The 26,475-nt window shown below is 42.6% G+C and overlaps 1 protein-coding gene across 1 annotated transcript in view; it reads left to right on the plus strand.

Annotated features, from left to right (window-relative positions):
* The first annotated feature begins 3,832 nt into the window (after window positions 1–3,832).
* Window positions 3,833–26,475, plus strand: part of LARP1B (La ribonucleoprotein 1B) — a 36,252-nt gene continuing 13,609 nt past the window's right edge. The window contains 9 exon segments of the mRNA XM_056855036.1: window positions 3,833–4,154; window positions 13,764–13,825; window positions 14,507–14,566; window positions 16,273–16,444; window positions 18,999–19,163; window positions 19,272–19,415; window positions 21,364–21,532; window positions 21,792–21,936; window positions 22,928–23,102. Of these exon segments, the coding sequence (XP_056711014.1) occupies window positions 3,833–4,154; window positions 13,764–13,825; window positions 14,507–14,566; window positions 16,273–16,444; window positions 18,999–19,163; window positions 19,272–19,415; window positions 21,364–21,532; window positions 21,792–21,936; window positions 22,928–23,102 (1,414 nt within the window).

The raw sequence follows: 26,475 nt of genomic DNA on the forward strand, positions 1-26,475 counted from the left end.
TGATTTGTTGCGTTTTAACTGCATTTTATATTTTCAATAAAAAGCGTGAAGAAAAATACGCTGGTCTGTATTTTGAAGTGCTTCCCTGTCTACATTTGCCTACTCATTGGGTTCTAATGAAAGTAACCAACATTGGGACATAAAACCCCAACCCAAGTGAAATCAATGTATGAGACAATTTTAGTAGCGTTTAAGGATGTGGGAAACACCACGTTTTTATGGAAATTCGTTGACTTCTATTTTGAGCTTAACATATTACCAAAACCTCAAGGGCATATATGTAAAAGCCAGCTGCCTATTTAGTTATAAAATATTGTAAAAAATGCTCTATACCAGATTAATCTGTTCACTACCACCCAGCCTTGCCAGCACCATCAGAGCTACCATTAAATACTTAACACTTTTGCATGATGTGTCTTCAGTGTTAATGTTAATTAAGATATGCCCTATTTAGAATACGGCAGTAGAAAGTTGCTTGTCTTTGAAAGACTGGCACATTTTTAGTCTGTATCAAATGCTTTTGTAATCTTGCTGTATGAGAAGCCATTTCTGGCAGTTTAGCAGTACAATCCTAAACAGAGTTACACCCTTTTAACTCTTAGGATTATACTGTAAATACAGTTGAAGTAAACAGATGAAAGAACCTCTTTCGAACCTCATCTTCCAAAGTTCCATTTTTGTCTGCTCTTGGGTGATCAGGTCTCCCTACCATTTCTTGCGTATATGTGCCATTGAGCATGCACAAAAACTAGACTGAAATCTAGCTGAAGCTGATCATTTAAAAAACAAACCCAACTGTACAGTTGGAAAGAATGATCAAATTTTTATTCTGTGTTTTATATGTCCGCCAGTTTACCATGATGTCCTCTGTCAATAAATTAGATTTAGTAAAGGCATAACTGAGCAAAATTTATTTACTTTATGTATACCCTACCTTTCTCCTCAGTAAGGATCCAAACTGGCTTTTATCATTCACCTCTCCCATTTTATCCTCACAAAAATTCTGAATGTGGTTCTCCCAAATCTTAGTCCAAAGCTTTAACCTAGTGATCCCCAACCTTTCTGAGACTGGGCACCTTTGGTATTCTGAGACGGGGTGAAGGGCGTAATCACAAAATGGCTGCCACAAGAGGCAGAGCCAAACCACAGAATGCCAGGGAGTGAAGTTATGGCCTGTTACTGGTTTCACTCAAATCAATGCCTGATAAAGTAGAAAAGGGCAAGAGTCCAGTAGCACCTTAAAGACTAACAAAAATATTTTCTGGTAGGGTATGAGCTTTCGTGAGCCACAGCTCACATTGCCTGATAAGTTGCCTTTGACAAGAGCTTAATTTTTTTAAGGGACTATTCCAACATGGGCACTGTATCTAAAGGGGCCGAGTCTGAGGCCATTGCTCTGCAAGTTGTGAGGGGGGGGGGGGAAGCCACCATGGATTTAGATTAAAAGAGAAAACAAGAGCCGAGAGAATAGCTAGGAATGAGCAAACTGGGACACAACCTTGGGGAGAGGGGAATACAACTGCTACTATTCTCCAACATTCCACTCTGGGATCTGCCATTCTAATACCAGTGCACTCATGCTACACCCAGGGACCATCATTCCATACAGGGGACTGTCACTCCAGTCTATCTGGGACCAGTGTGCGTGTGTGTTAAATGCTGTCAAGTTGCTAGAATGAATGACCTCGAAAATGTCCTATTGTTAACAGCCTTGACCAGGTCTTGCAAACAGGGCCATGTCTTTTTTTCCTTGCTGCCTTCAACTTTCCCTAGCATTATTGTCTCTTCTAACAAAATTTCTGGCAGGGTACCCTGCCAGAAAATTTTTTAGTCTCTAAGGTGCTACTGGACTCTTGCTCTTTTCTACTGCTAGTGACAGACTAACACGTCTACTCATCGTGATCTGTCTCTTCTAGTGACTCCTGTCTTCTCATAATGTGACCAAAGTACCATAGCCTCAGTTTAGACATTTTAGCTTCTAGGGAGAGTTCAGGCTTGATTTGATCGAGAACTCACTGATTTGTCTTTTTGGCAGTCCACGGTATCAGAAAAGCTCTCCTCCAACATTGGGACCAGAGACCTTCCTTCAAAATCCAGTCCATATTTTCATTGCAACTTTTGTGCGCTGTCATATATTTCACAGGAGCCCATGAGAGTGAACTGGCATTCCTGGCTCCCATTGAACATACCAGAATCTCCCATTGTTCCCAATCTTGTAATTCCTCTTAGTACAACCCCTCCACTGGTGAACTGGTGAAATGTCATGCTAGCTGGAAGGCTGACGAGCAGGGCCATCATCCAAGTGTATAAGGACGTAGCTTCTGTACCAGAAACGCATACTGATAGCAATGTGTGTGTAAAGTGCCGTCAAGTCGCAGCCGACTTATGGCGACCCCTTTTGGGGTTTTCATGGCAAGAGACTAACAGAGGTGTTTTGCCAGTGCCTTCCTCTGCACAGCAACCCTGGTATTCCTTGGTGGTCTCCCATCCAAATACTAACCAGGGCTGACCCTGCTTAGCTTCTGAGATCTGACAAGATCAGGCTAGCCTGGGCCAGCCAGGTCAGGGCACTGATCCCAATATCGTTCCTCAAACCTGCTAGTATGTTCCCCCCCACGCACACACACATCCACCCCAAAATTCATTTAAATCAGTTATTAGCCGCTTCTTCTCTACATTCGAAACGGCTTAGAGCGAAACAAACCCCGCTCCCAAAAACAGGACCACAAAATCGGTTGTTTTTTGCAATCAGGTAAAACAAAAAACAAAAAAAAACCAGCATGAAATGTCGAGGGTTGCCAACTTCCAGGTACTAGCTGGAGACCTGCTATTACAACTGATCTCAGGCTCCGCCCCAAAGACCTCCCGCTGGTGGCGAAGAGGGAACCCTAAATATACTGCGAAAAACGAAACATAATTCCCAGTGGGTAGCCGTGCTAGTCTGTCTGAAGTAGTAGAAAAGGGCGAGAGTCCAGTAGCACCTTGAAGACTACCAAAAATATTTTCTGGCAGGGGATGAGCTCACGCTGTGGCTCACGAAAGCTCATCCCCTGCCAGAAAATGTTTTTTGTGAGTCTTGAAGGTGCTCCTGGACTCTCGCCCTTTTCTACTAAAACATAATTTAGAAAGCGGAGCCGCTAACAAGTTCAAGGCAGAGTCAAGAAACACCGTCCCCGAACCACTTCCCTCCCCAATTGAGCTGCCTGCTTTCCCAGGCCCCGCCCACCCACCCAAGAGGGGAGGGAGACGCGCCCCCTCGAGCTCGCTCGCTCCCCTGTCCGCTGTGACGCCATAACGCCCTGAAGCGTTCCGAAGCTCCGCCTCCCGTTCGCCGCGGCCGCCGCCGCCCGGCCCTCCTCCTCTCCCTCCTCCTCCCATGCTTCTTCCCCCCTCCCCGGCTCTGCCTCCTCCCTCTTCCCACCCACCCCCGGCGCGAGGGTGCACGCGCGCGAGCGACAGCTGGGGCGGCCTGAGCCAGGCCCCGAAAGGCGGCCTGTTCAACTGTCCCTCGCCCTCCTCGCCCGGAACCCCTCACTGGCCCCGGCGCGTGAAAGCCTCGCTCGCTTCGCTTCCCTCCTCTCTCTCCCCCCTCCTCCCCCTCCCCCCCCGGCCGCGGCGGCAGTTGAACCACCCGCTGAGGTGAATGAGTGACGCCGCCCCCGGAGGCCGCTGTTGGGGCGGGGGGGCCGCTTCCCCGCCAGCCGCAGCAGCCCCCGCGGGGCGGCCCGGCCGCCCTGCGCCTTCCGCGTAGAGCGGCTCGCTCGCTGCCCCGCCTCCTCCCCACGGCGGGCCCGCAGGGGCGCGGAGGACGGCGGCCAGGCCCCCTCTCGGCATGTCCGCCGCGGAGAAGAGCGGGGGGGCCCGGCCGCCCGAAGAGAGCCGCCCGGAGCAGCCCCGCTTCCCTCCGGGCCGAGCGGGCGGAGAAGCGCCCCGCCAGAGCGGCTCCGGCGAGGGGCAGCAGCAGCAGCCAGAGGACGGCGACGAGGAGGGCCGCGGGCAGGGGCCGCGGGGGCGGGCCCCCCAGCCGCCGCTCCACCGCGCCGAGGCCCCCCCGCCCAGGGACAACCCGTGGACCCGCTGGAAACCTCCCCCCGCCGGCAGCCTGTCCCCCTCCAGCGCCTCCGCCGGCAGCGAGTTGGCCTTGCAGGACCCGGGTGAGGAAGGGTGCGTGTGGCCGCTTGCGCACGGGGGGGGGTCGGCCTTGCATTGGCCGCTCGCTAGATGCGCGTTTCCCCCTCCCCAATTCGCGCGACTCAAAAACAGGGTTTTGAGTATTCAGAGGGGGGAAAATGTGCATCTAGAGAGCGGCCAATCCAAGGCCGAACCTCCCGTGCGCAAGCGGCCTGTGTTTGCGTGTGGGGCAGAGAATTTTCAATTGCAGCGGCGGCGCTTTGATCCGCGTGGGGGGGGGAGGAGGAGGAGGGAGGGTCCATGTGCTGCTCAGGCCGTCGCGAAACTTTCTCCCCCGTCCCGCAGCTGCAGCGGCGACCCCGAATGACTTGACTTGTGGAGCGAGGCGTGTGCATGCTTGTCCGGCCGGGCTGTGCCTGGGAGTTGGTTTCCCAGAGGGCCGCCTGAGCTCTCCCTTGTTGCAAACATGCTCAGATTAGGAAAACGAGCGTGGAAGGGGCGTGGCCTCGTCCCGGAGCTCTTTTATGGGAAGCGAGATGAGAGCCAGGCGGCTGAGAACGGTCGGCTCTTATTGGACTGCGGTGTGACTAGAAGCGAACGCGGCCGGTTTTTATTTGGGAGTTCAAAGAGGTTAGGAAACAATTGAAAATCTTACAGAAGGAAAGTGTCTAATTGGCTTCATCCTACTGATTGTGCTCCTTTTTTTTTTTTTAAGCCACTGCTGCCCACCAGCTATGGATCATTATCATTAAATTGCACCTTTCTACCAAATTAGAAAATAAAAACAGCATTCTGACAAGGCACCTTCATACTATATTGTATTTATGCTCTGTGTACACCATACAGTTTCCAGGCATACACGTATACACCATATACAGTTTCCAGGCATCTTGGCCATCTTCTGGACATGGAGTAGAGGTCACTGGGGGCGGGGGAGGTAGTTGTGAATTTCCTGTGTTGTGCAGGGGGTTGGACTAGATGACTCTGGTGATCCCTTTTTTTATCTGATAAGTGTTGCTTTTACAAAGTTTAGACTATAAAAGTGACCATTATAATAATTACTCCATTATCCATGTTTTTATTTTAAGTCTGTGTCTTCTAATTAACTTTAATAAGCACTGTAGTATGTGGATCAAATGTATTCCATTATATAGAAGGAGAGACCATGGTATGTGATGTACATGTTCTACAACAGTAGTCATAAGATGCTCTTACAAATAATGACGCATTGCATTAATCTCTAGGATTTGATCTGATTGACAAAATTAGAAAAGCTTTTGCATTTAAAATGAGGACCAGAACTAATTAAAGAAAAATTAGCACACAATAAAGATAAATAAGACATTTCTGTTAAATAAATAATTTGGTCTGCCTATCTGTAAATTTGCTATAGTTAGTAACTGAAAATTGGAACTAATAAATGCTGTATTGCCCAGTTCAGTGGGTTAAATCAAGATGATTTAAATCTTCACAAAAAAGGCTGATTTAAATCATTATTTAAATTGAACATTTCCATCATTATTCAAATACTGAATAAAATGTGTTCCATGATGGTAATTTGTTTTGCTAGCCTTGTTATAGTGCCACCCAAAGCAGAACTGCACTCTTCTGACTTCAGAGGACTTTAGAGGGCCTAACTGTGTTTAGGATAGAACTGCTAGTCGTTAACAAAAATAAACAGTAAGACAAGACTACACTTGTCCTAAATGAAAGTGCATACCGATTTGTTGCTCTGGCCATAAATGTATTCATTTAAAGCTGAGCAGAGTCTTTTAATGATAGGATGTTTTGCAGGTCATTAATTCACAGGGTCACCATAAGTCAGAAGCAGTTTGACAACACATAACACACACCCTCAAGAGGGTACACTATTGCTTCATTTAATATTTTGCTTTTTTATCATACAGTGTTCATTTTTTGACATCATATTCGTTAACCCATATAGGATCTCTCTTACCAAACTGCACTTGGGGTCATGTTAAATTTTTGTAGTGCGGTACTAGTTACAGTTAACACTAGAGGATGCTTCTTCTCTGTGTTCCTTGCTGCTTTAGTTTGCCCCCTTCTTATTTGTCATACATTTTCACCCCTACAAAAGTAAATAATCTCAGTAAGAATTGGGAGGTGGGTAGCAGTCATCAACTAGAGCAGGAGTATGGATATTATGTGGATCAGGGGCCAACACCAGTGGTAATTTGCCCTGGCCCCAGTATCAATTGTGCTTTATTATGATCAACATAGATAGCCTCCACCTCAGTTTTTTTTAAATTTACAGAGAAAACAGTTCTTTATAAGTTATAATAGGAGTATCTTTTGTTTGAAGATATGTTTGCATTGTTCAGATTTTATTTGCAAAAACAGGTTATTTTTAAATGAAACTTGGTACAGCTAAAGTTTAAAATATATAATTTTTAGCTACCCTGATCCAGTCCTATGCTTGTTTAGCTTGGAAGCTTGCTGAATTTTTTTTAGTTTAAAAATTATTTCAGACATTGGCCTAGACCACTCTGGACTTTAAAGGTTATAACCAACTTTTGGTTGTGGACCAAGAAAGGAATCAGTATCCAGTGAATCTCTTAAAATTGAGATTTTATTTCTGCAATTTGCCCCAATCAGCAGTCATGCTGCTGTATTTGGCCCTCATTCCGCCCATTACCACCTCCTGGCACCTGTGTAGAACGTTGACTGTCTTACCTGAAGTTGTATAAGAGAAGAAATAGAATCAGATGTACCTGTAATAGCTCATCTGCTATGGCTGGATAATTTGTCCTACTGATTTCCTATAGACGTTAAGAATCATACTGATTTCATATAGATGTTAACAATCAGGGATGGGATAGAACCCTGTGTGATTCTGTAGTACAGTACTATGCAGTTAAGCAGCTGTTCCCCAAATGAATTGGCGTTGGTGTTCCCCAATGTGCTGGTAGTTCTGAGCCTGTTGCCCCTAGTATGCACTTGAGCGAATCAGTCCAGAAGGATATCATGGATAATTGTATCAAAATCTATGAAGCAATCCAGGACAATCAATAGGTTTGCATTCTCCTTGTCTTTCCAGAAAAGATCATCAGGGAGTCCATTTCAGTTCTAAGCCTATATTGAAATAGGTTCAGATAATAACATCAAAGGAAGATGTATATATTAATTTGTTAAGTGGGATTTATTCCCAGGTAAAATGTTCATAGAATTGCCTTTAAAATAAAATTCCAAATACAATTTCTACATATAGTGAACTGTTTCCTAGCTGTTTTCTAACTGTTTCCAGGCAGAAGGCAGCATTGCTTAAGTACTTTTGAAACATATACCAAACAGCAAATATTTTAATTTCTCATGTTTTGAGAAAAATATCTCCATCTGTGGAACAGTCTTCAAATGTCTCATGCCTCATTTCTTGCATTTTTTTAAAAGAGCATTCTCTGTTCCTTTTGAGTCTTGTTGTATTAGGTCATAAACCTTGGGCAGGATTTGTTCTCTGAAGTCATGTGCATCACATACTCTAGTTTTAGGAGATTTTAAATATTAAAGCAATTATGTCAAAAAGGAACCACCAGAATTACTTGGTCCCAAGGAGAAATGTAGGATATTCATGTGTGGTTTTTGCATGTTTCCTTTCTGAGTAAAGACAGGAATATAAATACTTCAATAAATAAATAAATTGAGGTAACTATTGATTTATTTATTGAAGTATTTATATTCCAGTCTTTCTGCTTTATATCTAGAGAGAGCACCCCTGCCAGCCCAACATGACTAACAAATTAGGGGGAAAAACATGGAAAGTGACTGGTGACAGCTTTATTGTCATGTGGTTCTTCTACTAGTTATATTTATTGTAAAATTATGTTTTTATAGATCCCCCTGATGAAACTTCAATCGTGAAATGTGTAGGGGCTATACACAACAATAAAGATGTCACTGGTCACCTTGTATCTTTTTTTTCCTTTTTTGGTTTGCTGACACATGGCTTGGTGTAGCCCTATTTTTCTTCTGTACCAAATTAGAAAAAAATTATAAATGGCACACAATATGTAATATTTATAATATGTAACCCCCACCTAAAATCAGAATGTCTAAAACAACTAAAAGCAGCAGAAAAAAATAACAAATTCGGACAAATAACAGTATTCAGTAAAAATAACCAGCATGTGAACAGCAAATTCACAGCCTTACCTACCTCCAAATGGCCTCTGAAATCTGTTCTAATGCAGTATCTGAAGGTGAAAAGCAAGTGGGCCAGGCAAGCCTTCTGGAATAGAGAATTTCACAGCCTGGGTGCAGTGACTGAAAAACCTTGTCCTGTGAACACATGAAGCTGCCTTATACTGAATCAGACCCTTGGTCCATCGAAGTCAGTATTGTCTACTCTGACCTGCAGCAGCTCTTCAGGGTCTCAGGCAGAGGTCTTTCATATTACCTTATCCGCCTAGTCCCTTTAACGGGAGATGCAGGGGATTGAACCTGGGACTTTCTGCATGCCAATCAGATGCTCTACCACTCAGCTACGGCCCTGTGTGCCATGAGTGATCATCACAAACCCTGGATAGGTTCATATGTGTAGAGGTGTTTTGATACCATGTTCCCAAGCCATTTAAGGCTTTGAATTGGGCATTTGAATTCTCCTGGAAACTGGTGAACTTGATATAATGCTGTAGTTGTATACTGTCCATGGAGAGTCCTTGTAGGGATGTTCATCACTACATCCTTTCCCAATTGTAGTTTCTGGGGATTCTTCAGAAGCTGCCTACAGTCCAATCTGGATGTTACTAAAACAAGTATAACTATGTCCAGGCAAATACTCTCACCCAAAATGTTCAGCATGGTGTGTGTTAGTTTCTCAAACAATTCCCATCCAGGACCAGACTTGGTTTCACAGACAGAATTGCATAAATCACCTTCAGGCTAGCCTTTAGGCGTTGTTTGAAAAGCACATGGCTGTAAAATAACTAATTGTCTGACTTGAGTCAGAGGGAGATTTTCCTAAATTATGGGTGGATTTTATTCTTTCTCCATAGTGAAAGCTCATCTGCAGTAATAACTGTTGAATTCTTTTGTATGACAATATTGGAATTTAATTGTCATATAATTGTGTAGTCTGAAAAGTGCAGACTATGACGGAGAACTATTCATTTTGGGAAGCTTCATATAAATAGTTACATAAAATAATTTGGAGTTTGGATTCAGAAAAGTGCTAAATAATTTAGATGCAATGGCAAGCTCTCCCAATTCTCCTTTATTTTAGGAAACCAAAACCTTGAAAATGTATTTGGGATTGTGTATAATTCTCTAGGGTTCATGTGGCTCCTGTTGCATTTCAAACATATTTTGTGCATATACTTTACCTTTTTATGCTCTCATAATGTGATCCTAACTATGTTTGCCCATGTGTAGTGAAACTTCCAAGTAAAGCTGGAAAGGACTGGAGTGAAACTAATGCTAAGCATGGTTTTGGGGAAATAATTTAAGTAGAAACCAAATCACTGTTACTTCCAACTAAAGGATCTGATTGACCATGCTGAAATAAATGTGTCTCCCCCTGTGTTGAAAGCACACAGCAATCCAGATAAACTCTATTCAACATTCACAAGTGTGACCAGTTCCAGAGGGGTAGATGTAGTGGTTAAGAGCGATGAACTCTGATCTGGAGAACTGGGTTTGATTCCCCACTCCTCCACATGAGCGGCGGAGGCTAATCTGGTGAACTGGCTTTGTTTCCCCACTCTTACACACAAAGCCAGCTGGGTGACCTTGGGCAAGTTACTGCTCTGTTAGAGCTCTCTCAGCCCCACCTACCTCACAGGGTGTCTGTTGTGGGGAGGGGAAGGTGATTGTAAGCCAGTTTTTGTCTCCCTTAAGTGGTAGAGAAAGTCGGCATATAAAAGCCAACTCTTCTTCTTCTGTTAGTTGATTGCAGACAAATATACAATTCTTATGGCACCTTACAGGCTGACAAATGTACTATGGCATAGCAGTAAAGTTTATGATACTATCATTTATCTAATGCTGAACCTGGACCTTGGTGTGTGGCTCAGTAAAACCACATGCTGGAAGGCATGTACAGACTGGGAGGATGTTTGTAGAAATCTCTATGAGCCTTGAAATTTATGCAAAATTCCAAAAAAGGCAAAAAAAAAAAAACTTATGGGGGCGTTGTGGGAGCTTATCGGCCATTTGGAGGGTTCCTTAGCATCCCTATAAAAAGTGACCAGAAGGTGCTGTTGCAGCTGGTAGGAGGAAAAGTGAGAAGGGAAGAGCAGCTGCTTGTCCGCACTTGAGCTAGGCATGCAGGGGATGAGGAGACGGTACAGAGGGGAGAGCTGCCACCATGGGAGCCAAGCAAGCATTGGTGGCACTGCGGCTGCCGCCACCCTGTCACTGTGTGAGCCATGCAGTTGGAGGTTGCAGTACTGAAAGTGGGCTGGGTGGTGAGTGGGTGGGAGCAAGTGGGAGAGCAATAAACAATGTGATACCCCTTAATATTTGTGTGTGTGATATTTGTGTATCATCTGCATGATCAAAATATGGTGATCTAAAATATTTGAGGGAGACTATAGTGTCCTGTTGAATTCCTATCAAGAAAAAGAGGGGACTTGGCTCAATGATGTAGCACATATTTTTGCATGCCATGTTCAATCCCTGCATCTCCAGTTAAAGTACTTCAGGTAACAGTTGTTGAGAGACATGTCTGGAGCTAGATGGACTAGTGCTCTAACTTGGTATGAAGCATCTTCATATGCTCACATAGTGCTGTTGGTATTGTTAAACAAAACATATATAAAATTTGCTTGTGTGTACTCTCACACACTATTCCTAGGGACAATCACCTGGAAAATATCAACACTTTGAAACTGCCAAACTTAACTAGTACTATTTTGGCGATGACATCGGTCTTACTAATTTTATGAAACCAGAAATAGCAATTGTCCCATAGAAAAATAAAGCCCTGGAAAAAATTCTGCCCCGCATCTCCAGTAAGAAGTGTGCATTACTACCTAAAGGGGCGGAGATAAGACCATTAAATTTAAAGTATGAAATTAGTTACCTGTATCACTGATTATTAATCAGGTTCATTCACATCTAAAAAAAACCCTGAGGCTTATCCATGATGCCTGAATGCACCTTCTGTTGGGAATAGTATTACTCCCAATTATCATAATTAAACTAATGAGACCTATTGTGGGGGGGAAATTAGGCCAGGGTTACCCAGGTTCAAATCCCAGTTTAGCCATGAACGACTGAATGAGGCCCAAACTACACATTACATTGTACCTTTGATTGCCACAGGGATGTCAGATAGGGCTTCTATCTGACAAGGGACTTGTAGCCATAAAGCAGAAGGGAGTTCCCATGGGCAGCTCAATTTAGAAGTGCCACAGGGGCCACCCAGGTCAGGAATGTGTGTTGTTACACTTCATTTATTAGCTCTAGGATATGTTTTGGTTGGAACACAGTGTAATGAAGTGCACTGTTTTTAAAGTGAGTGGCTAGGTATTTAGATATTGCATGCATATTCTCTGGCTTGGATCCAGTGATACACAAGTGGAAACATAAATGGATGTAGCATGGTTCTGCTTGTGCAAGATCTTGCAACTTGCACTTTCCTCCCTATATTTTATAGAGTCCGGAAATTGGTTGCACAGGATCTTGTGCAAACAAATAAAAGTGGGAATGCATCCACTGGTCAATGCCTCCCATGCCAAAAACCAAGACAAGCCCAACAGAACTAAAGCAGAACCCAGGAATCCCAGCAGAACCACAAGCCAGTGTGGCAAGCCCAACAGAACCAATCTCAAACCATAGAATCCCATAGAACAAAATCAAGCAGGGGGGCATTTTTGCAAGCCCAACAAAATCAATGTGTAACAGAGAAGCCCAGCAGAACCCAAGGCAAATGTGGCAATGCAAGTCCAAAGGACAAATGTCAAACCAGAGAATATCTGCAGAAGAAACTGAGGGTGGGGGCACTTTTGCAAGCCCAATGGAACAAATGGCAGTGTACACAATGCCCAGCAGAACCCAGTGACACTGACAAAGCAAGATCAACAGAACTAAGGGGAATCCACAGCAGAACAAATCCAAGTACTGAGTAATGCTCTAAAAACCGCAAAAGGGACACAAAGCAACTCTGCCAAAGGAAAAAAAATCCTCTTGAAATGGAGAAACGCTTTAAACTGAAACAAGCAGCCTGGCAAGCCTATAGAACGCCCCCCCCCCAATACAAAAGCAAAAAAAAGAAGAAGGGGAAAAACAGTACCCTGGAGGCTGGTAAATCCCAAATAGTTCCAGGATTTTTCGGGACCATTTTTTATTTGTTTCCCTAAAAAATCCCGTTTAAATTTGAAATACCAGATATACCCCCAAAATACCAATAAAGTGTTTTTCTAGTATATTTTCTGCTCTGGTCTATCCAAATGCACACCCCTAGGGAGTATATTGTGTAATAATCACTTCAAGGGGAACTTTAGATTACTGCTGGGAAAGCTGAATTTTTAAAAAGTCATCTGCACTATGCGTGGGAATGACTTGCTGCTGGTGCATATGAACAGAGAAAAGTTGGGGAAAATTCTATTTATAAAGTTTCATTATTACATGAAATTTACAATGAATATGTACCATTGCCATTTCCATAGGAAAGCTTCACAGTTAAGAAGGTTGTCATTACAAAAGCTTCGAAGTTACCACTCAAGTAGCCGAGTTCCTGGCCAAGGTCCTAAAGGAGGGAGAAAGAAGGAGGGGAACCCTCATTTAATTGTTTATTATAAAATTTACTGATGAACTGTGTATTCATTCCTTTTTTTAGATCCATATCTAGCTGGTTTACCTGTTTGTTTTGTTACTGTAAATGCCAATAAAGGTTCTGTATTCTGTAAGTTGTCATTATTCCCAGGAATTTTGACAGTACATATCTTTTACTGTTTTATATACAGAGGGAGGGGGAATAGAACCACACATACATGTATTAAGCCAACTGAAAATCAAGTTGCGGATGTAGCTGATTTGATTCGATTGCAGATCATATCAAAACAAAAGCTAAAATTCTTAATTCATATGCCTCATCTCACATTGTGGAAGGGGTATTGTACGTTACCAGTCTGATAACAACTAGTAAGTGATGCTACCGAGTGTGACAGTGAAACTAAGGTTCCCCAGTGACCTCCATGGGAGATAATTAAATTCTGTTGAAATAACAGAGTAGACAACCATGGCATTTCATGCACAGTTCTTCAGGTGTGTTAAAATTAGTGAACCAGCAGTTTTGAGCACATTCTGTTTTTTTTAAATTTATACTATATCAGGGAAGTATATTCTATACTGTCCTGAAATTTTTGTAATATTCCAATACAGTTACTTACCACATAAAGCTCTGAATTTGTTTGAATGTTACATTTAAACCACATTTGATTCTGTTCCCCCCCACCAACAGAGGTTTCAGTTGTAGCTCTTGGAACATAAAATTAACATAGGGTACTTAAAAATTTCCGTTTTCTGACCAATTCCAGAGGAGTAACTGTGTTAGTTTGTTATAGTCAAAACAACAAAGAGTCTTGTGGCACATTACAGACGAACAAATTTATTGTGGAATTATATTGTGCACTATTCCTGTTTTGAGATTCAATATTTTTTATTATTCCTTTTAGAGTTGCAGAGTTCTGCTAAAGTCATAAAAGCAGGAAAACCAAAGACACAGAAATCTACCAAGGTACTTTATTGGGTGCAAAACGTATTAATTTGACTTTTGGTTACCTTATTTACCAATTTGATTACATACCCTATAGTTGCATAGTGATATCGTATGAAATGTAAATTGTAGTTAATTAATTTTTTATTCAATCTGTACAGTTAACTTTTTTAGTTCTGTGAAGTGTTTTTAAGTAGCTTTTTAACCATGTATTGGTTGTACTCTTTTGCAAGGAATATGCAGAATAGCCGGATAAAGACAAAGCCTATTTATAGAATTAATTACAGGATTAAGAATTGTTGACCACCTTACTACACTTGTTTTGGTTGCCTTGCTGTTTTGTAGGATTTGTGAAAACTAGTTTTTTAAACTGCAATACCACTGCCACAAGAGCCAGCGTAGTGTAGTGCTTAGAGTATTAGACCAGGACTTGGGAGAAACAGGTTCAGATCCCCACTCTGCCCATGGAAGCTTGCTGAGTGAACTGGGAAAGTGACTCTCTCTCTCTCCTAATCTACCTCACTGGGTGGTTGTTAAAATAAAATGGAGATGGGAATAACAATGTTGTTTGAGGTTCTATTGGGAAGAAATTTTTTGTATAACTATCTTAAAAAGTCTAATAATCCTGGGGTCAAAACTGGATACTTTTCTGCTTGCTCGCAGAAACTGATCCTGGATAATAAACTTTTATTGTCATTGCAGGCTAATGATTTCAGTGATGCAACAAACTGGCCAACACCAAGTGAAATCGCAAACTCTGAAGTAAGCATACTTTGAGAATAAATTATTTGCAATAGAGGAACAATTTGTCATTTTCCTGGGGCAGATGTGTCACTTGTCCTGAACAAATAGGCAGTAAGAAATTGAACATTGTTCTTTCCAATGTTCTGCTTACCCGTCTGATTTCCTCTTTCCTCTGCAGTACCATCACAGTGTCGCTTCCCCTTCTAAAAAGAGTAGCACAGTTGGATTGCAATGATGTCTGCCACGTTCAAAGGGCTGGGGAAAGGAACGGGTTTACGTCTGTCATGGTGGCAGGGGAACTGACAACTAAAAGCAGCCGATAGGAGGAGTAGTGGAGGAAATGTGAACTCAGAAGTATTGGGAAGGCTGCTTTGTAATGAAGCCAAACTTGCTTTCTTGAAGCTTAAATTGTAATTATAAATTATTATTGAATAGATGGCAGCTTCTTATTGTCTAAAGGTCAGAATATATAATGACCTTAGCAAAGTACAGGATAAATGATAATAGAGAAGAAATAACTGGCTCATATGGCTCTGTTTACTTTGAAAATGTAGTTACTACCTTATTTACCTGAAAGGAAGGCTAGGTTTTTTACACATGTGCCAGCAAGAAAATATGTGGTATGTCTTCAGTTTGCATATAGGTCACAGTTATGTACAGGAAAAGAAAAACTTTTGCTTATAATCTCTTTTTAGAAGGATGGTCTTATATTCAGGATCATCTTCCTTTCAGGAAAATAGGGTAATGGCAGCTTTGATTCTGGTTCAGGCGTCTGAGGCAATTCTTTGGGGTCAGCAAAGGCAATGTAGAGGCTTGCAGAGAAATACTTCAGGCACAGCCAACCCCCTATTCCTTCCCTCAGTACACACAGTAACCATCACTTGGTACACATGTCTCTGCCACCAAGTCACTCCTCGCAAGTGAGATTGGAGCAAGAATCCCTCAATTTGTGCTTGCGTACTGCTCCTTGGTAGGTGCCCTTAGTGCAGTGCTCTGCCATGCTCAGTTCTGCTTTGTGGCTTGCCTGGCTTCAGACCAGCAGCTGTGCACCTGATGTGGCACATGACACATACTTCTTTGCTGCTTTCTCTTCTGGATTTACCTCTTGGATTATTTGCTGCTTGAACCTCTGCTTTGGGAATAAGATTTTTTGCTGGAGCAGTTCAACTATATAAATATATTTTCCTGCTTCACCCTGTTTATCTCTTGGTTTCTTGCTTTCCCTTCTGGAGTAGAGCATGGTACAATGTATGTGTGAGTACTTGAAATATTTTGTTTGCTTGACAAATTCTTCAGGCCAATTGTTGTTCCCCTCAACGTACAGATCAGTGTATCAGGCCTGCCAACTGCAGAACATCTTGTAGAAGCACACTTTTGGTCAGAATTGCTTTTCACATCCTTAGTAGAAAGTCATCATCTTAATTTAAATTTGTAATCTTTTGTAAGGTAGTTTTCTTAAGATGCATGGTGGCTGACATCCTGTGGTTTTGAGTACCTGCCATTTGCAAGTGTTCTGTAGAACAACACAGCATACTTTTTTCTCTTGACCTAGGGTACAAGACAGTTCTTCAGATGTAATAATGTTGAAAGGGGGTAACTGTGGTAGGAAATTAGCTTTTTGGTTTATCAAGGAGCTCGTTTTTGTAAAACTTGGTTGTAAAAAAAATAATGCTAGTATTTGAACACGCTGGTCCAATGCCATAATTTTTACTGTTCTATTACAGTGTAAAAGTATAAATCATCAGAATAAAAAAACACCGATCAAGAAGGAGAAGGAAGAGAAGAATGAAAGGGAAAATAACAACAAAATCAAGAAAAACCTGGAAATAAATGCAGATAATCCTGGAGAAAATATTAGCGAAGATGAAGCTCAAACTAATAACCAGAGGAAAAAAGGTTGGTCTGGATGAGTGCATTAATGTTTCCAGTGCTTTTCTTGAGTATAGGAGTTATGGAGCTATGTGTTCTGTATGTGTTTCAAACACTTTTGTGATTGTTCTATTTTTCATGCAGAAAAAGCTCTCCTGATAAATATTCTATAATTTAGTAAATCTGCTTCAATTTTATAATTTCAATAAGCAAAACTAACATGTATGAAGAAATGTGTATCAAACTTCAATTCAAAATATATCTGTGGTACTTATCCGTACGCATACCTGTAGTACTTATTAGGTTTCTCTTTGCATAAGTTATTTTAGGTACCACTTTCAGTTGATAAAATATTTAAAAACATGGGAAGAAATTCGGCATTCTGCTGTTAAAATATAAACAACAGTATTTCAAATCAAAAGGGTTTTATCCTTTAGTCCAGAAAGTGTCTCATTCACAAACATGTATGTATGCTGTTACACAGTCACTCAGTCTGCATACAACAAAAGGTGAAGGTGTTGTCACTGGATTGTTGGATTCCATGTCTCAAAGGTCCTTCAGCATGATGCATAATACAGCTGATTTTTGGACCACAGGAGCATTATCTCTGATAATGACCATTTGCTTGCCAACAGCCAGATTCTGATGTACCATATATTAGCATAAATAACAGAGGTGACCCACAGTTCCAGCTTTCTAGGCTCTAATAAGGAAACTGAGCAAGAACCACAGACTACCAAACAACAGCTTAAGGTCTTTCTGTGATTTGTCAGTGCTACCTGCTGCCCACCATTACTATTCCTGCCTACATGTATCACTAAGCTATGTGCTTCATTCAAGCAAACATGGGGGGTATTTTGTGCCCTCCCCCCATTCCTGGCTTTTAAGGTATATAGCACTGCACCTGCACTTTTGGCTTTCTTCAGGTGAAATGGAGAAGTATTTTGGATTTGCAGAATAGGAGAAGTTCATGTGTAACTGGAACTTTTCATGTACCGTATATACTCGCGTATAAGCCGAGTTTTTCAGCCCAAAAAAAGGGCTGAAAAAAGCCAACTCGGCTTATACGTGGGTCAATACGGTAGGCGGGGGGAGGAGGGAGGAGGGATAGAGGGAGGGGGAACTTACCGCCGCTGCCGCCGCCATCCCGCACGCCTTCTCTGCGGCCTGGGAGAGGCCTGCAGGGCCTGCCTGAGTGCAGGCAGGCCCCGCCGCCCCCCCCCCCCCCGCCGCCCCCCCCCGCGCCTTCTCTGCCCCTGGGAGAGGCCTGCAGGGCCTGCCTGAGTGCAGGCAGGCCCCGCCGCCCCCCGCCGCCGCCCCCCCCCCCGCTCCTTCTCTGCCCCTGGGAGAGGCCTGCAGGGCCTGCCTGAGTGCAGGCAGGCCCCGCCGTCCCCCCCGCCGCCCCCCCGCGCCTTCTCTGCCCCTGGGAGAGGCCTGCAGGGCCTGCCTGAGTGCAGGCAGGCCCCGCCGCCCCCCGCCGCCGCCCCCCCCCCCCCCGCGCCTTCTCTGCCCCTGGGAGAGGCCTGCAGGGCCTGCCTGAGTGCAGGCAGGCCCCGCCGCCCCCCCCCCCCCGCCGCCCCCTCCGCGCCTTCTCTGCCCCTGGGAGAGGCCTGCAGGGCCTGCCTGAGTGCAGGCAGGCCCCGCTGCCCCCCGCCGCCGCCCCCCCCCTCGCGCCTTCTCTGCCCCTGGGAGAGGCCTGCAGGGCCTGCCTGAGTGCAGGCAGGCCCCGCAGCCCCCCCCGCAGCCCCCCCCCCGCAGCCCCCCCCCGCCGCGTCTTCGCTGCCCCTGGGAGAGGCCTGCAGGGCCTGCCTGCGCTCAGGCAGGGCCCCGCTGCCGCCTCCGTCCTGCGTGCCTTCCCTGCCGCCGCCTCCAGCTGATCAGCGGGCCTCGTCCTCCCGGTGAGTAAGGGGTTCAGGGGCTCTTCTCCCTCCCCCCTAGGGTGGCGCTGGGGTCAGGGTGGGTGTGGAGGGCCCGGGAGGGGGTGGCACTGGGGTCGGGGTGGGTATGGAGGGCCCGGGAGGGCGGGCGGGAGGGCGACCTGGGGCAGGGGCATTGTGTAAGCCGACCCTCGGCTTATACACTGGTGCCTAATTTTTCCCCATTTTTGGGGTAAAATTAGGCACCTCGGCTTATACGCGGGTCGGCTTATACATGAGTATATACGGTATTTTTAAACCAGGAGATGATCTATTCATTGCAGCTGTAAAATGATTTTAAACTGGAAATGATTCACATGTTTTGTTCATTAGGGCCTTGTAGTAAATACTGATTTGGGCTTGATGTGATAATTCAAGTCTTCATAAATATTCATGCTAATGAATTAGAGGTAAAAGTAACTTTTTGTTTCTAATTGCCTGTTCAGAGTTATTCTCCTAGAGTCTGACTGGGATTTGCATTTTGTAGAGGGTGGAATGAAACTTCTTGAAAGAGATGGAGTTCTTTTCATGGGTAGAAATGCACTTCTGTAATGTTAGCTGTTGTGTTTAATGGTGAGTGATCTTTAAGAAGTAAGTTGCTGTATATTCTATGTGGTTAGTGGATATTCTCAACAGCATTATAGTTCTCTGTTTTACACTTGAAGGTAACAAGCACAAATGGGTGCCGCTTCAGTTAGATGGTATGAAACCAGATAGTCAAGATAGACCAGCTAGCCAAGACAGACCAGCATCTCAGACCAATTCAAGATCTCAGCTGCAAACCAACAAGCTTGTTCCTCACAACAACAGACGCAATGAGACAAGAACTAGTATGTTAAAATTACACTGATTATCTTTTACTCATCATTGTTACCTGCATGTTGTTAAAATCTGTTGTGTGACTACTCAAACCTATGCTTATTTTCTTGTTTGAAAAGGCTGGCGAAGGGACAGGGAAAAACGAGATGATCACGATGAAGTCTCTAGTGTGAGAAGTGAAAGTGGCAGTTTTCGAGGATTTTACAGAGGAAGAGGGAGAGGAAGGGGCAGAGGAAGAGGACGTGGAAGAGGAAACCCTCGAAGTATGACAATAGTTACTGAATGGTATTCAACACTTGGGTTACTGTGTGTTGTGACCCAAATGTGGGTTGAAACTCTCTAGTTGGTGGGTTGTGGGATTCTATCTCTTGAGTCCATGTGGAAGGCCCTGGGCCCCCTGACTTCAGGCAGAAGAGAGGAGAACAGAAGGCAGAGCATTCTCTCCTTACTGCCCTTCACTTCATGGCCCCATTCATTTTCAGGGGTTCAGCTGGCTTCTAGCTACTGGCAGTGTAGGAGGCTATGGGTGCTGCTTACACCCATTACCTCCCAGTGCTGCAACACGGGAAGCATCTGATATTGCAGTAAGGGAGAATAAGTTTAGAAGTGTGTACCACTTCAAAAGGTTTGTGAAGCATTGCTTTAACCAATAGAGCTGGGTTTAAATTGAGAATAGATACTGAATGTCATGCAATTTAAGAATGTCTTGCTGGATCAAACTAAAAATTCATTTTGTTCATTACTGTTTCTAAAAGTACCCATCCGTGCACCCCTGTGAAGCCCACCAACAAGGCATAATAGATTAATCTCTTGTTATTTGTCACCAGAAGTCAATAGGTGATGATCTCTTGGTATTTATCTCTAGAATCTGGTACTCTTGTATATTTTGCTTGTGGCATTGGTCCATTTTAACTATCATGACTAATCTGGCCTATCAATGACTGTCTTTCCTGAATTTATCTAATTATCTTATATAGCCATTTTAACCAGTGGTCGTCACCTATGCATTCAGCTGTGCATTTCTGCTTCACTTCTCTCACTGTCCACAGCACAACAAAGTGGTTTATGTGCCATGTTGAAAGAATGAATTCTGTAAGTCATTTTTCTAGTGCGAAAAGACATTTGGTCTGTCCTGAGCAAAGCGTTTCTCTGTAGCATAATGCTTCAACTCCCTGATAATTGTAGTTGCCCTCTTCTGTACCTTCTCTAGTTCTTTGTTGACCTATTTAAGATGCATCAACCAAATGTGGGCAGAGCTGTGAGTGTGCTCACATCATAGATTTATATAATTTCTGGTATGTGTGCACGTTCCGCCATCCCAGTATTCAGTGTGAAACTGGTCAAGTTTTGCCAGTATCCTTGTCTACTCTAAAATGTTCAGTAGTGTGTACAAGCATTTGGGACGCTTGCCCTCAACAGTTTCTGTCTCCTCCCTGGCAGTTCTCCTCATTCTTCCCAAGGCACAAGCCTTATCTTTTCCAAAACAGAAGGGAGTGGCTCTTAAAACACATGACACATTCCATCTCGTGCCTTTTTCCCCAGAAAAATTACTCCTTAAAACAGTGATATTCAGTGGCTCAGGAGCCACCTGTGGCTCTTCTGAACACTGTTACCCATTTATTTATTTATTTGGAGAAATTTTATGCCTCTTCTCCAGGAAACCTGTCTGTGGTACTTCCCGCATGTTCCAGGGAAGTGGACAACTTATTTAGAAATTGAGATAATTTCATCATTACTGTGAGCCCAAGCATTTTGTTTTTAAAACACACCACCACTTGTCCATGACAATTATGTCAATGTAGTGGAGAGGTAGGGGTTCTCTTTATGATTCTGGGTCAGCATATTCAGCTAAATGAGGTGATGGGATTCTATCCCATTAAACATAACTCCTTGGTAGCAGAAAATTTAGCACAGTGACCCTTTCTTTCTGAAAGAACTAAATTAAAACTTGAAGGGAACATTTAACATAACAAAGCATTTATTTTTGAACATTCAGCCTACTAGAGTTCTCCAGAAACCTGAAAGCTTGCACACTGTTTTGTGCCATAACATCTATTCTGTGATTATAATTTTATGTGAGGAGCTTTGACACATTTTTTTGAAAGTTTAAGAATGTAACTCAAAGGATTCTAAAGATTGAAGACAGGCTTGTTTTTTAAAATCCCTTACTCTATATTTCTTCAATTTTTTTCTTCCCATCCATTTCTGAAGTGAATCATGAACTCTTATATGGTCACCGAGAACAATATGGTAAAAGGACAGATCAGCCGTTTCAGCCAGATCTTAACACTAGTATGATGTATTACTATGACGATGGAACAGGAGTGCAGATGTATTCTGTGGATGAAACACTACTTAAAGAATACATTAAGCGCCAAATGTAAGTAGATCTGTGTGTGTGTCGGTGGTCTCCCATCCAAATACTGACCGGGGCTGACCCTGCTTAGCTTCTGAGATCTGATGTGGCTAGCCTGGGATATCCAAGTCAGGGCACCCACTATCCTAAACCAATGGAAATTGTAAAAAAAAAAAAAAACCCTACCAAAGTAAATCTGTACAAGTTCTACAACAAAAGTAGCTTTCTTTGGGTTAAGCTAGCCCAGAAACAGTAAGATAACTTAAACATTTCCTTTCTTCAGCGAATATTATTTTAGTGTAGAAAATTTGGAAAGAGACTTCTTCTTGAGGAGGAAGATGGATCAGCAAGGATTCTTGCCGATTTCTTTGATTGCAAGCTTCCACCGCGTACAGGCTCTCACTACAAATGTTAATCTGATCTTAGAGGTAAGTCAAATTACTAGCATCTACAACAATTGTTTTTTAAACTTATTGAGGATATTTGTGCAAGAAAGTTAAAGAAATAGGGATATTCACAGAAATTTCACTTTCAGATGAGGAGAGAGGCGTAGTTGCAACCCTTCTCTCATCTCAGCCTGCCCCATGTACGTTGTGTGTGGTTTTCTCATTATTTAACATCTCGGATGGTGGAAGTCTCAGCCTCCACTCTTCAAAGCAAACAAGCTGCCTTTGTTGTGGAGGAGAGGGAAAAATAAATACAGCATGTCCTACCAGTGGCTCTTTTTATACCCCCAGCAGTATTTCCCACCTTATGGAGAATATAGGCAAAGCCTTTTCCTGTTTCCCCAGAGTTAGAAGAGATTAGGTAAAAGAAACCTGAGCCGCCCTCTATCATCGTCTTTTTGTATCATCTTTTTCATTTATATCATGTGTGACAATTACACATATATGTATTTTGTTATTTATTCTTAATGTAAACATGTTGAAAAGCTATATCTAATCCCATTGTGTACAGATTTAATGAATTGCACAAGTGTTTGATCATTCCACATAGCAAGTATAAAATACAAAAACCAACTTTAAAATGTGACTAATTGTTATAGTTCAGGGCAGGGACTGTTTCTAAAGAACTGTGTGACATTTGTAAAACATTCTAGACATTGTAAAGAACTCTAGACATTGTTTCTAAAAAACTGTAGACATTTGTAGGGCTAGGGAGCAAGGAAGCCTCTGCTGTTTCTACCAAATGAGTACCTTGATACTGTGGAAAAGTATTTTTGACTCCCAGGAATGTTGTGAAATGAAAAGCTTTCAGTCATCTTGTGTGTTATCCCTGCTTTCTGCTTACAGTTTTTCTAATATGTTAAACTGTCCTGGGAAAGCAGTAACAAGATCACACTCTGAGATTTGTTAATATCCCATTTTATGTTGTGTTTGTATGTTTGTTTACTAATGTGCACGTGTTTGTGTCTTTTAGGCCTTAAAAGACAGTATTGAAATTGAAATAGTAGATCAGAAAATGAGGAAAAGGATAGAACCAGAAAAGTGGCCTATTCCAGGGCCTTCTCCAAGGAGCCTTCCTCAAACGGACTTTTCCCAGCTTATTAACTGTCCAGAATTCATACCAGGCAATACTTTTGGTTCACTCACTGGTAAGATTTTCTTTTTCTGCCAACCTGTGATGTTAAATACTTGCTTGCACTACCTCTGGCTGAGAACACACATACATCCATATGCAGAACTGCCTTTATTTACAGGAGGTGTTACTCTCCTCTCCCCAACAAATGCTGCTCCATCCCAGCCTACACTTTGAAAGTACAGGAACTAGGAGAGATGTCTGAAATACATAATTCTTATCCTTTCCCTCGCCAAAGAGACAGCAGTAGCCTTGGAAACACACTCAGCTCTTCAGATTGGAAGAAAACCTCTCACCTTGCAGCTTTCTAGCAGCCACTGTCTCATCCCTATCAACCAGGCTTCCGACAAAAAGCTTAGTAGCATGGTGTCGTCACAGAACATTGGGCTAGTCTAATTCTGAAACCTTTTTTCAGAATTATGATAGTGGCGAAGACAGTGAATTACAGTGTCGTGTAAAACCATTGTCTCTTGTATTGGAAGGGCAGCAAGTAGAAAAAGAAAACGTTAACCGTTAACTCATCTTGCAGCCGGAAAGACCAAGTAAATGTATATCCCTGACTGGTGAGGAGATGCAAAGCAGTTATTTCAGGGCCTGAAAGACTGGTGTTAAAAGGACAAAAGTGTTCCAAATGAATGTTTCTATTTGTTTCATGTAAGTAGGGGGCTCAGATTCACTGAGTCTCTGCTGTTAGTAGGTTGGCAGTGCAGGTACTGTGATCCTTAACCCTCCTCTTTTGCTATCCAAACACTATACTAAAAAGGGTCATTTAATTTGATGTAAAGTTTGCGTCTGTTTAGGTCACTGGTTCCCAACCAGGGGTCCGTGGACCTCCAGGGGTCCGCGAGAACTAAATTAAGGTCTGCGAAACAAAGTTATAAACCCATAATAAATTAATATTTTCAATTAAAAGTTCTCTATTATAAAATATATATATTCAAATATTATTCTAAGTTTAATGTTTAACTAACAGTTATGATTAAAGTTTATTTTCAAATTGTCGGAATTTTTATTTTGAACCTTGGGGTCCCTGCACCGAACAAAAAAGTCCTAGTGGTCCCTGGTCAAAAAAAGGTTGGGAACCACTGGTTTAGGTAATAATCTAGCTGGCAGACCCATCTGAACAGAATTCAGGCAAAGCACATGGGTGGTGGGTAAGGGCAGTGCGTTTGTGTGGTTCCTTATAATGTTAAGTCCGGGATTTCTTGTTGGGTTTTTTGCTGCTTTTTTCTCAATTTTCCTCTCTGTCATGTTTTTTCTTCTTTCTGTTTTTCAAGTTGAGTCTGCCAGTTGAAAAGTCACACATTACCGCACAGTTTAGTTAATTACTGTAATTTCCAAGAACTGGAGAATTGGGGACACTCCTGTCTGGTCAAGGGTATACATTTACTAAATTCCTCCTTCTGAGTCAAAGAAATAGGCTCCCTTACCTTGGTGTGGATCTTACAGATGTTCTTTTGGCAGAAGTAGATCAGCTTGGATCTTGCACTTGAGTTCTTGAGTTCTGCATGTGCTAGATGCTTCCTGTTCCACCATCACTTTTGCCTGCTCAAGATCCAAGGTTTTCAATGAGTCCTTGCCATATAGAAGCTCTAGCAGAACAGGAAGCATGCTCTGAGGCAGAGGCTGCCATAGAACCAAACTTGTGGCCACCTCCATTTTAAAGTAATGTAAAAATGCCATGAGGTTTTGATCCTGGTCAGATCCACAGTGCAGCAGGTTGAGGGGCTTTTGTCCCCCCCCCATGCCTTATCAAGCGCCAAAATTCCCCCTGCATCTTTTTCAGTACTTGAAAAGGTGCAGGGGGAGGCAAGAGCACTGCACTGCAGATCCAATCATGATTGGGCCCTTGCAGCATTTTTAAATGCCTTTAAAATGATGGCACTGTCTTCACTGTGGTCTCGAGGACTCTGTCATGACCACTTTGGTCCTTAGGTCCAAGTAATCTGTTCCTGTGACCCTCCTTCCCTGGTAAAATGTTGCTGAGGTTTGAGTCCCTTTAAAAATATTATTCTGCTTTTTTTCCCATACACCAGTGAAAAACACAGAGAGCACATTAAATCCATCAATGATCATACATCCAGTTCAGTTTTTAAAACACAGAAAAGAGAAACAAGAACTCATACTATTACAATCTGTTGCATTTATTGCTCCTAATAATATACTCATAAATTTGCGCCAACTGCTGTCCAATTTATTTTCCTAATAGTCTTTTGTTCAGATATATCTTACAATATTTTCTTTTACCTGCTCTTTTAGCTTATTTCTATTCCAATACACAGTAAATGGAAACCATGTTTCCACAAACATTTCCTGGACTTTATTTTCCCCTTCATGGATCTTCTTATATACTACTATCTTATCCATCTATACCACATGCCATATTTTGCAAGCCCATTCATCTACACCCTGCCGGCTTGGCTGTTTCCAAACCTGCGCTAACAGTTGCCTGGTTGCAACCAATAGGTTTTTAAGTGCATGCTTTTTTCCCTGGGAGATCTCTTCAGGCACAATGCTTATGAGAGCTACCTTAGGTTCACAAACAAACTGACAATTGAGGATATTGTGAATCTCTTTGAATATGTTGGTCCAGAATCTGTGTGCTAGTGGACAATGGCACCAGACATGAAAGAGAGTGCCAGTGCTTTTGTTGCAACACCAACATGTTGTAGAAGCGCCTGCTGATATTTTTGCAACTCTGTCAGACATCTATACCATCTATACATGATTTTTATAATATTTTCTCTCATACCTGTATTAACTGATACCTGCAAAATATCCTTATGCAGATTCAGCCAAAAATCTTCTTCAATAGTTATCTGTAGATCTTTTTGCCACCTGTTTTTGTATATTTTACTCCTACTCTCCAAGTCTGCAAGTAGACCATAGATTGTTGCTACCAATCATGTGCAGCTCAGTTTGATTTACTATACACTCAGATCTATTTAGAGAGCAAAAAATATTCACCTGGTTTAGTTTAGATTGAATGAAGCTTCTGATCTCTAAGTATTGAAAGAATGGCAGGGGAATTTGACCTTTGAAGTCAAATACCATATTGGGGTACGGTATAATGAGGAGTGGAATTTGGTGAGATTGCTTCTCTCTTCTGTGAACAGAATATCCATAAAATCCAACCCATTTATGCTTGGTGTCCTACCAACTAAACAGAAAGTAACTTCCCAGTAGATCCAACTTCTGTTTCCCATTTATGCTGTTCTTTGGCATGTCAATGATTAGACAGTTTGTATTTTCCCTTTAAAAATATATATATTGGCTTTGAAGTATTCTGGGGTTTTGTTTGTCTTTATTTCCTATCAGTGTCTGGTTTAGTTCAAATTAAAAATAGAATTTTGACTTCTGTGAAAGAAAAGATCCAAGTTAGACAACAG

The sequence above is a fragment of the Euleptes europaea genome, chromosome 9 (genome assembly GCF_029931775.1).
Source record: "Euleptes europaea isolate rEulEur1 chromosome 9, rEulEur1.hap1, whole genome shotgun sequence".
Classification (NCBI taxonomy): domain Eukaryota; kingdom Metazoa; phylum Chordata; class Lepidosauria; order Squamata; family Sphaerodactylidae; genus Euleptes; species Euleptes europaea.